Source organism: Battus philenor, unplaced genomic scaffold (genome assembly GCF_028537555.1).
Source record: "Battus philenor isolate CCGP_79_NKW_IND1 unplaced genomic scaffold, ilBatPhil1.0.hap1 SCAF_8, whole genome shotgun sequence".
Classification (NCBI taxonomy): domain Eukaryota; kingdom Metazoa; phylum Arthropoda; class Insecta; order Lepidoptera; family Papilionidae; genus Battus; species Battus philenor.
The window spans coordinates 13,358,107-13,370,736 of record NW_027181748.1 but is presented as its reverse complement, the minus strand read 5'-3'; the positions used below and the strand labels follow the sequence as shown (position 1 = coordinate 13,370,736).

Here is a 12,630-nt window from a genome sequence, read left to right as displayed (position 1 = left end):
ATTCGCTGAACAAAGTTTGGCCATAGCGATAAACAGTTAATTAAGCCGTTAATAAAAGGGGTATCGGGTATTGAGGCGTCGAACATTATCGATGACATCGTACCAGCCGCCGAACGACACAATGTTTAAATATTAAAAATATGCACAATTATTATTAAACTAAGTAACCTTTAAACTTATTTCTGTAAGTATATTACAACAAGGCATTCCAAGGCTGCATAGGATATCGGAAGACGGTGCATTTAGGCTGCTTCCAAACTAATGAAAATCTAAACGGCAGAAATAATGATTTATTTATTTATTTATTTTATTGGAGATAGATAGTAACAAAAGGCAATAAGAAAATACAAACTTAGAAGCTTAGAAATATAAAATTAGTTACAGTTGTTACCTTATAACTATCCCACTGAGAACATATAATGATTTATAGTCAAACAATGAAAAAACAAACAAAAACATTACTAAACAGGGATCAAAGACTATGGTTTATATATTTATATTATGTTTGTTTATATATTTTATTTATATTATATTTATGTTATGGTTTAAATTGCATTGTATGTACTCAATAATTTTGAATGAAATTGTTTTTAAAAGATACGAGAGAGCACAAAAATATATCAATATCACTAACATATGAATTGATGATGATTAAAGTGTAAATCCAACTTTAGGAAAGAGGTAATACTCAAATATTAGCTGGGCGCTAATTCGGAAACATCTTGCTACTCAATGTCTTTCAATACCTCAAGACGAAGGTCCGCAACCAAGGAGAGAGAGATTTCTCTATGAAACCAAATCAATAATAAGGAGATCCGTAGATAGACGAAGGTATTATAACCCAGCGTAACACATCGAGCAGAACAGGTATCCTCTGGGTCTCTAAGTTTCTAAAATGAAAGCCTCAAACCTTCAGGCGTAGTAAGGACGTCCACCAAAGTTCCACGACAACCTTATTGAAGTCGCCTGAAGTCTCGATACTGGCCATGGCAGACCAGTCTTTTTGGTAATCCATGGGAGAGATCTGTGTGCAGCAGATTTACTAGCTGCTGCTGAAATGTGTGCTTATATACGTAATTTTGTCGTTTTAATACATAGATGCCCTCTGGGCATACTGCTATCCAAAATGTCAATAAGGGGATTCACCATAATCGCCACACTTGGCAGGTAGGTTGATGATCACGGTATGTAGTGTTATGGTACGAATAGAACTCTACTGCCCATCTCTGGAAACTTAATTGACAGCAGTAGTAATCCTGTATCATTAATGCACATAATGTGAATTATATAAAACACTGTGTCCTAAAAATCGAACACGCTACCTACAATCGCAAGTCACAGTCCTTACGTCTTGGCTACCACTGCTCGCTACTTTCGGTATTTTAATTTAGTTTAACTTGTTTATCCTTATAAACTTACACTGTACTAATAAACTTCATATTATCAAAATAAAGATGGATGTAATTACAAGTTCTGATGGCGGCAAATCATTAACATTGAACATTGATACGTTGTAAACAGATCTCGGAAAAAAACTGGATAAAATCCACTACCTACCGGTTTTTTTTTAATCTATGGATAAGGCCTATGTCCAGCTGTGAATTATTAAATTATGATAGTGATGATAAAGCTACATCTGTGTGCATGATAGTTGTATCACTTATTGTAGTATATATCGGTCGATACCGAGGCTGTCAAAGGAGCTCTGGAGCAAAATCTTTAAAGAGATTTTTGACTAACTGTCCTCAAAGTTATTCCCCCTCGCACTCGTAGAATCTGCAAAACGCGACTCGAGTAGCAATAAAAAACAGGTAAAAAATCGTGGTGTACTAGTCAATATCAATTTTATTTTTAAATTATGTAATTTCGTAATAGCAACATTTTATATTTTTTATTAAAAAAAAACAACTTTTTCTATAAATTCTTTCGCTTATTTTGATCTAAAGAATAAAGTTATTGATGTAAAAACTCCTTAGTTAAAAGGCGGCGATAATAATTTACATTTCAGTAGTAGATAACATAGCATGTTACGAAAACCGCTTTTACGCAGTTGTAAATAATGCACGGAAAACGGCAGTGTCCGGTCACAGTCTAGCGAAGTATGATTAAAACGTTTGCTGGACCGTGTTATTGGATTATAGACTTTAAATAAAACAGAGTATAGTTTAAATTAAATCGAAAACGTTTAGGATTGATTTTATAATTTCTGACCCGCAGGCATCAATGTTTATGCATCTATGGGAAAATTTCAACCTATCCTTATAAAGTATAATCGATTAAGTTTCTCTGTATAGATGTATCAATTCACGTAAAAAGGTTATATTTGGAGAGTCGTTACCTGTGCTTTTATTAACAAATCCTGAGCATTAAATGTGCAGTACACGGCGATAAATATTACACATCGACCCTTGGAAAGAGACTATCGGCTAATTTCGGCTTTGTAGAGCGTTATCTCTGTCGCACCGCTGTCAAAACGTGACATATGTAGTGTGGGACAGAGATAATGCTCTACGAAGCCGAAATTAGCCGATTAAGTCAGAAGACGCTGAATGCAGATCAGTCACAACCAGTCATAAACATCTACAATAGAAGCTAAACATAAGCAGTAGACGACTAACGGCGGAAATAATGTTGATTATTTTCAAAATAAGACTTATTTATTTACTTAATATTCTTCACAAGTGAGGATACATTTCAATAGTTTCGTAATAAAAAACAAAAAGTACAATGGGCGGTCTTATCACACAAGGCAATCTCTTACAGACAACCAAAGTATAGAAAAGGTAGAAGTATAAATAATAGGTAGTTAACGTGTACAAAACATAAATATACACAAACATACAAATGTAACAAATATATAGTATACACATATTAAATTAATATATATGTCACTCGAAATAATTTCACAGAAGTAAACTGATGTTACTTTTGAATGTAACTTTAAAAATGGCGTCCTATTTTGACAGCTTATGGTATAGCGGGCAACGAAATAATTCGATAAATAAAAAAACGATTAAAATGCAATTTGAACCGCGTCGCGTTCGCGTTAGGGTCTTTTTTGCAACGCAGCTGCGGAATTGTGACGTGCATTTATTTGCCTCCGCGACAGTAACATTTCGAATTCGCTAACGAACTTATTATTCGCAATTCGAATACCAATTCTCAAAGGGCCGGCCCGCAGTGTTATTTATGCAAAATCGCACGCCGCCATACAGATACAGGCTTATCTCTTTTAATTGAATTTCAAGGGACACTCGTTATGAACGATGCCTTTTCATAAACGTCACATTTATTTAAATATACAACATCTGTGAGTAATTTACGATCTGATATTAGCAACGGGTCGTGCCAATATTCTATCTGTCATCTTTAGGGAGCCATAGCATCGTTTCCAAATTCAAATTTTCAATTTACCTGTTCCAATATATGGACTCTGTAATATCTACTTCAAACTCGGGACACAGGTTCTAGCTTTAAGTTGAATGATGCCATTATAACTCAATTTTATTCTAATCTCTTAAAAATTGACTTTCTTCTTGCGTTCTTGTGTAATCATACGCAAGTTGTCTTTGTAAATGATTTTAAGTGAATATTCAGATGAATAAATAAATATACAGACTAAATGATTATAATTTGAAGTTATTTAAATAATGAAACGTTTAGTTCATTTGTTAATTAATTAATGTATAGTACACCTTATCCAAAAAAAAGAATACCAAAAAAACAACGTAATAGGTAAAAAGCATTTTCAAATTTCATATTACTATACATTCAAATTAATTTTTATTTACTGTCTATTCTTGCAGACTTTGTATTACCGGAAGCTATAGGCATGTCTCATTAAAATATTAATAAACATAATGTAACCTATTACAGATTCTTCACTTTATACAGGTTGTTTGGAAATAGACGAGAAATCTTTAATGTTTTTGTCAAAAATTCTTATACATTCACCATTTTAAAGCGTTTATACCTGTAACCAAATATCTGGCTGGAATAGTTATCAATTCAAAAAATGAACAATAATATATCACCAGAGTATATGATGAATATAGAGCATATGTAGTAGCAACAGACAGACGAAATGTCCAAAACCTATTTTTTCCAAACAAAACTGTACTAAGCATTCTTTATCGTATACAATACTTGCCAATGGAGGAGGCAACAAGATTTATTTTATATGGCCATTAGGGAAATTGCGAGGCAAGCGAACGGTGATTCGAAGTCCGTGTATATGCAAGTTACATTCTGAACGTGTTCTACGGCTACCTCTTTAGGCTCTTCGGTAATAAGATTGAATTCTGTTGAGTTTAATTTGATTACTTTAAAATCAAAATCAAATAAAACTTTAAGCTATTTAAATCAAGCATCTAATGTTAAAGCATTAAAACATTCGAAAAATTTTTAATCATTTAATGGAATCAGGCGTTACGTCGCGGAAGTCCATCCTAAGTAAGAAAAGGACCAATATTTAGCCACTTCCGCACATGCAGTGGTAGTCGTGCAATGAAATGCACCGCCCGCCAGCCCGCTGATAAATGCGCATGCGGCAAACAATGCGAAAAACATGCGATGCGGAAAACATGCGGTAGGTATGAAAAAAAAAAAACGACACTATGATTCGTCTTGCACTGCCCATCCGACTTCCTGACCGAATTTGAGTATGTCGTCCGTCCTCCTAGGGGTAGTACCCCGCACTCTATCTATAACTTTTTACGTTTTACAAAAACGCCTACATCATATTTTACGTGATAAATAATAACGCAGTACTTTGTAATTTTTTTTAATATCTTAACGTATTCAAAAACACAAAACAAAAAATAATAAAAAGTAAATGCTTGCTTATTAACTATAAATCAGTTATTTAATCAAATAACGAAATGAAGATCTATCATCGAGTTTCAACATAACTGATACTAGATTGTGGAAAAGGTTTACATAGAATTGTTACTAACGAAGAATAAGGACACTGAATTCTTCTCTTCTAATTTTTAACCTAAAACCCGGCTGCACTGCCATCGCTACGAGGATCGAAAGCACCTTCCAGCATTCCATTAGTATGTCTCACCAATGCTCCAGCTTGACCAACTAACTCATCATAAGGAGGTAATAAGACAACCTTATGTCCCCGGTTTCGTAAATAGGTTATAATTTCTTCGTTAAATCTACCCTCTAAATACAGGTTATCATTTTGAGCATCGGTTGTTGAACCGTACACCCATCTGGGGTCAGAAACTGATTTTTGTAAACCATGTCCTTGTACCACATACCTATGGAAGATAATGGCTTGTGTTTGAGGTTGACCATCGCCTCCTTTAGTTCCATATATCATTAATCTGCCGTCATTTAGACGAGCAGCTGCAGGGTTTAAAGTATGGAATGGTTTCTTACCAGGTTTGAGTGCTAAAATATGATCTTTATTCAAACTAAAACTAATCCCACGATTTTGCCATAAAATACCGGTTTTAGGCAGAAGAACTCCGCTTCCATAGATATGGAAAATGCTCTGAATAAACGAAACGGAAAATCCTTTATTATCCATAACGCCCATCCAAATTGTGTCACCTGGACCTTTTCCTTTCCCAACGGTCGACACTCGATCAGGTTTTATTTGTTTGGCCATATCGATTATTGCGTGACTGGCCAACAGTGATTGGGGATCAACTTTCATGTAACTCGGGTCCGTTATGTACCGATCGCGAATTACAAAGGCCTGTTTTGTAGCTTCAACTACGGTATGAATAAATTGACCTTCATTTCGGCCGTCCTCACGTAACCTGTCCAGTATTCCTAGTATTGATAACGAAACTAAACCTTGAGTCGGCGGCGGAAGGTTGAATATTTCACCGTGCTCGTGTAGTAATTTCAGAGGGGAGCGTCTAGTGGGCGCATAATTTGCCAGATCGGATTCTGTTATTGGCATACCTATGTCCGACATATCTTCTGCTATTAATTTAGCCACTTTACCTCTATAGAAACTATTCAAACCGTTTTCTGAAAGCTCTTTTAATGTTGCAGCTAATTCTCTTTGGCAAAATCTTTCACCAACTCTGGGAACGTTACCATTTGGCATGAAAGTGTTTTTGAAAAACTTTGACGCCATTTTTATATCACTGTAATTTTCTATGCCTTTTTTTTGAGGTTCTGTCACTGCGAAACCGTTTTCAGCGTAATAAATAGCGTCCTCTAATAATTTCGAAACAGATTTTCTTTGATAACCACATTCAGAGACGTATTTCAATGCCTCTTCCCAACCACCGACTGTACCAGCCACTGTAATAGCTGATTTAGGTCCAGTCTTTGGTATTTCATCATATCCTTTATAAAAATCTAAGGTTGCCAAGCTACCAGCTGGACCACAAGCATCTATAGCAATAGGATCGCCATGAGGAGGAACTATAAGCCAGAATCCATCACCACCAATGCTGTTCATGTGGGGATAAACGACAGCGATTACCGCTGCAGCTGCTACAGTGGCTTCTATTGCGGTACCACCATCTTGAAGGATCTTTATAGCGGTCTGTGTTGCCAGATGATGTGGTGTTACCACCATACCCCGCGGAGCTGTATGGCTCGTATCCATTGTGATATCAAATAGTTTATCTTAATACCTGTAACAAAAAAAAAATTCAAATATTTTTCTAAATTTACACCTCGGAAGATATTTGCTATTAAATAATTCTTTTATATATACTAATTAACTATTGGTGAAAAGCTTTATATTCTCACCCTCTTATACTTCGTTAGAAAAAGGGCTTGAAAGTTTTTACATCTATTTCCGATCACCTTGTACGTCAGGCTTATGTTTTCTGGTAGTACAAAGTCTATAGGGAAAGATAATAAACTTTAAACCAATTTTAATATACAGTAATCTGAATCTTGGAGATGCTTTTTCTTTATAGGTTATCATAACGCTGTTTCTGAAAAACCTTGATTATTTATAGAGCGTACCGTATATTAATTTACAGCGAATAAGCTAAACCAGAGTTTACCCCCAAACTTTTTTGTGTCGTAGACCCTTGCCATGTTTTTCCGTGTTGGGTAGACCCCCTACTTACCTGATATTGATTTCCTGTTAATTTCTAACTGTAGTGAAGTTTAGTGTATGTTCAAAATGTATTGCGACCACAAAACGAATACCAACATCCTACAATTTACACAATTTTATAAACATATATAATAATTTTTTTACTTCATAAGTACTTTTATAAATAATGTAAATGTTTTGACATTATAAGATAGTATGATGTAAGTAAATAGGTACTATCAGTGTATGTGTTGAGATCCACTATCGTGGACTCCCATTTTCATTTCATGGATCCCCAATTTTTTTTTCGCTGACGTAGATCCCTTGCAAGTTGTCATAGACCCATAGGGGTCGATATAGACCACTTTGGGAATCACTAAGCTAAACATTCACACCTTTGAAACTACAACCAATCACCCTGTATATTTTTTGAAATATTAAGCCATTATATTATTTATTTAACTTGATTAGTGCAAAATCTTGTCTACCATTACAAAATTATGGTCAAACTGTATTACGTATTGTCGAAAGCAAATTATGATTGGAATGAATTACATGTTGTGAAAAGTCTATTTGTCTCATTTATTGTATATTTGTCTCGTTATTGTATATTCATAAACATAAAAAAATTATATCTAGCAGGCAAAAAATATAAGTACAATGGTCAGTCTTATAGCAAAACTCGATTTCTTTCAAACAATCATTGAATGGACTTGGTTAATAAGAAAAAACAGTGCGATCAACTAGCGATAGGTGTTTCGAACGAATATAGTCGTTTCAGCACATAGACGCCCACTGTAGGGCATAGGCCTATCCCAAAGATATCGACGGGATACGATATAATCGCCACACTTGGCAGACGGGTTGGCGATATCACTGTGGTACTTTGGTACACAAAGAATGCTGCAGCCCATCCTCTGAAAACTTGTTTGTAAGCAGTACCAATCCTATTTAATTAATGCACAAAGTTTGAATTATACACAAAACTATATCTCGAGAATCGAACCCACAATCTACGATTACAGTCTTTTCCCGTTGGGCTACCACAGCTGAACCAAATACGAATGTACATACATATAATAACTTTAACAAAATACCTAATATATATATATCCATTGATAATCAGAACTCTTGTAACTCTTGTTATCTTATAAAATTAAATAAAAAAACATTACCGCAATGCTATCTAGATAGATAAATATCTTCACAATAAATATAACATTTCAGAATGTCTAATAAAGTCATTGACCGATATATACCTATTAAATAATTCAAATTTATTTTCTTCTTTCCATATTACAATAATATATATCATGTGTAAATCCGAATAGAAAAACCTACGTTATAGAAAATTACCAATCTCGTTTTAAGGTCACGCAAATTGGCTTCAATACGGCCATACCACGGAATTTAATCCGCGGATTAAAATTCCGAGATACAAGCGAATAAAAACGTTACGAGGAAAAACCTTTAAAAAAACAAATCCTCGTATAAAAGTAAAACAAGGTAAAAAAGAGAACAGAAAGTAAACATACTTGCAGACGTTATTATCTTATAAATTCGCGTGAATAAAACTATAATTAGCAGTTTTGTTTATTAATCCATAAAATTAGAAAGCCGTGTTCACATTCACCAGTTAACGTTTACCCTTCAGAAAGTACAAACGTGTCTTTTTTTTTATGTTCCCCGCTTTTGACTTTTTAATTCTAGTAATTTTTCATATTTTTTATTATTATCATTCTTCTCTTTCATATATCATCTTATCGGTCGTACTGTTTCTTTCATTCTACAATTTTCCCAGTCTTTCTCTTTCATTCCATTAGCCATACATCCATCCTCAACCACTACATTCTAGGTTTCCTTACTATTTTATTTTGCAACATTATTTATTGTTCAAATATTTAACACGTATTTTCTTTGTAATTATCATCTTATATTATACTATTTATTACACTATTTTTGCTACTACTATATTCCTTTTATTTCTATATTTTAGTGTTCGTTTTATTTTTACCTATTGCATTTATTACCACCTTCCTGCAGTAGCTGAGGAAACATTCTCTCTCCCCTTCGTCTTGCATGATGGCCGAGATATTCCTTTTCTCTATCTTTTTGCTCATCCGGCATTCGGAATCTGCGCGCAGTCTTCCGAATGCCGGACAGTGGGCCACAAGGTGGACCACGGTCTGGCCCACGCCCGGTTCACAGAAGCACGAGGGGTCCTCCTTGAGCTTGAACCTGTGAAGGTACTCAGAGAACTCCCCGTGACCCGTGAAGAGCTGGGCCAGGAGTACAGACGTGTCTCTTGTCATGTCGATGACCGGTCTTACCTTGGTCTTGATATATCTCATTTATTATGATGTAATTGCGTGCCTACGCGTAATACTAGACTTACAAGTTTCAGATACTCATAGGCATACGATGGTTTGACGAAGTCTCGAACCACAGAGAATCCCGAGGGTTTCAGGGTTAGAGTGAAGAAGGTTTAGACAGGGTTGTGATATCCAGAATAGCCAGCACGAAGGACTGTGGAAGGAATAAAAATCTTCGAAAGGAGTTACCGAAATCCTTTAGCACGAAGGCATACCAATATGTATTATATCTATACAAAAACGTTACAAAAAATGTGATATCGATAACATAAATACAAAAATCAATAATAATTTTTGTGTACCTGAAACTCAACTTATGCTATATAAGTAAGGTCAGAGGTAACTTGCTTCGAAATGCATAAATACATTTAAAAAAATTGTCAAAGACCTTATATATGCTAAATGATACGCTATAAATGACTTCGTATAAAATAGCACACCGTGGGAATTATATACTCTCGAAACTATTTGTACGTTTATATATATTATTCAAAATTTTACATTGCAAATATAGAACCGCTGCATTTTTTTCGACTGTACTTCTCAACTATAAGGCATTCATCATTCAAATAAGCATTAGACTTTTAGAAGTCAATAACTAAAAAAATCCGTTGGATAAAATTTGATTTAATTTCACAGACAGAAGACTGTCGTCTTGGTAACCTCTATACCTAAATAAGAAAGGACCAATATCTAGCCACCTCCGCACTAGCAATAGATTCGGAGATAGCATGCGTGATGAATGGTAAAGGTAATACGGTCAGGGCGGTGGTGGCTGAGGAATTAAAAAAGCACGATTCACCTAGTAACACGTCTGTGGACGAAATCAGAGTGGCGAAATCATTAAAACGTAAAATTAGAGACAATAATTTAATAGTTACGAAAGCTGATAAGGGTAATAGTATAGTTATTTTAGATCACAATGATTACATTGGAAAAGTCAATAATATAATTCACAGTGGTGATTTTGTTGCTCTGCGCTCGGACCCAACAACCCGCTACAACACAGAAATCAAAAAAGCTATAGATAGTTCCAAGTTCGTTTTTAGTCACGAAAATTCATCAAAACATATTGTTCCGATGAATCCGCAGCCACCTGTGTTGTACGGGTTACCTAAAATACATAAGGACAATGTTCCGGTACGTCCGATAGTTTCATGCATTGGCTGTCCAGCATATCAGTTAGCTAAAAAGTTAAAAAGTATAATAAAATCAAAATCGGCATTTTCTCCAAAATATAGTTTACAAAATACTCTCGATTTGATAAATAAAGTAAAGGATGTTACCTTACCAGAAAACTCGTTGTTCTTATCTCTGGATGTAGATAATCTTTTTACCAATGTCCCTTACCAAGAGAGCTTATCATTATTATCAGATCTATTGGAGAGAAGGGCACTGCATCCGGAGGAGCTGAACGAAATAGCAACGTTAACAAAAATTTGCATGCGACAAAATTATTTTAGGTTTAACGGTAGTTATTATAGACAGAGTGAAGGATTGGCTATGGGATCTCCGTTATCCCCTTTGATGGCGGAGATCTTCATGGACAACTATGAGAATAAATATATTGTGGGTAATAGTAACATCCTTTACTATTATAGGTATGTGGATGATATTCTTATATGCTGGACAGGTACAAGGCAAGACTTGGACAATTTTGTAACTAATTTAAATAAATTTCATCCAAAAATTAAGTTTAAATTAGAAGTTGAAATTAACAATTCAATTAACTTTCTTGATATCACGATCAAAAAGGAACATTGTCAGCACGTTTTTGAAATATATAGAAAGCCAACTGATACGGATTTGGTAATTCCATCCTCTTCTTGTCATCCTTGGCAACATAAGCTTGCGGCCTTCAATTCATATATAAATAGATTGATGACATACCCGTTAAATGTAGCAGCATATAATAAAGAACTTAATACTATTTATGCAATAGCTGTTGCAAATGGCTACGAGCGGAGAATGGTGGATGGTTTAATTAGGAAGAAGATGAACCAGCGAGTGAGGGGCCTTTTATACTCAGTGACACCTGAGCGCGGTGTCCAAAACTGTAGGTCTAGTTTAGTGTATTTGGGACCAATATCCGAAAAATTATCTAAAATATTAAGAAAAAACGGCGTTTCTGTTTCATTCAGAACCAACAACACTATTGGGCGTGCGATTTGCAACGGCAAGGAAAAAACAGAGGTTGACAAAAAGTCGGGTATTTATAGGTTGAAGTGTGGTGGGTGTGAAGGGGTGTACGTGGGTCAAACTGGTCGAAGTTTCAACATTCGTTATAAGGAGCATATTTCCGCATATAGAAATGATCGCCCTGAAAGATCTCATTTTTCTAAACATTTATTAGAGACTGGACATAGTTTGCCCCATGGTCATTCCTATGACGTGCTGCACACCTGTAGCAAAGGATTGCGTATGGACGTGTTGGAACGGCTAGAAATAATAAGACACGCGGGTAGTGGACCTGTATTTAATGAGCAGGTCAATGTCTCCTCCTCTCTATTATTGCAGGTTTGTCTGGGGAATCGGTCGGGGCACTCGTCTATTACGTAAAATCTCAAATATAACAAATGCGTAAGAGAGGGTAAAATAAAAATACCCACGTGGTCGGTCACGTGACATTAAGTTGTGGTGGGGAGGAGGTGACATATAAATAACAAAGCGACAGCGGACTGAGCTCACTCGGTGTTTAGCACTAATCTGTGTAACAACTCCTGAAGATGGCCCGTGGAGGGGTGAAACACGTGTTGAGTGAATTTACGGTGGCGGTTGTGTAGTTGGCATTGTCTGTCGCATGCGCATTTACGAGCGGGCTGGCGGGCGGTGCACTTTCATGCACGACAACCACTGCATGTGCGGAGGTGGCTAGATATTGGTCCTTTCTTATTTAGGATGGACTTCCGCAATGTAACGCCTGAATCCATTAAATAACCTCTATACCGTCTGCAATGATAGCAAATGTCAAAAAGTAACCTAAAAATAGAATATAATGTTTAAAAAACATAAATTGAAAATCATTATTATAATAAAGTATATTATATAAAAAAGGAACGGTTTCTGATAATCGCAATTATTATTAAATAATATAAATAGACCACGGAGGCCGATCTAGCTACTCTTTACAATTTTAAAGACACTAGACCGTTAATAAAATATCTTTTATTTTGCTTAAAATAAAAGAAGACATTCCATAGTTTAATAGTTTTAAAATGACTCGAACGAAAA

General features: G+C 35.3%; 1 protein-coding gene across 1 annotated transcript in view; it reads right to left on the bottom strand.

Moving 5' to 3' along the window:
• Positions 1-4,814: 4,814 nt before the first annotated feature.
• Positions 4,815-12,630, bottom strand: part of LOC137931487 (oxamate amidohydrolase proenzyme-like) — an 11,112-nt gene continuing 3,296 nt past the window's right edge. Inside the window, exon 2 of the mRNA XM_068774884.1 lies at positions 4,815-6,611. Coding sequence (XP_068630985.1) covers positions 4,997-6,583 — 1,587 coding nt within the window. The 5' untranslated portion in view covers positions 6,584-6,611 and the 3' untranslated portion in view covers positions 4,815-4,996. The remainder of the gene's footprint in view (positions 6,612-12,630) is intronic.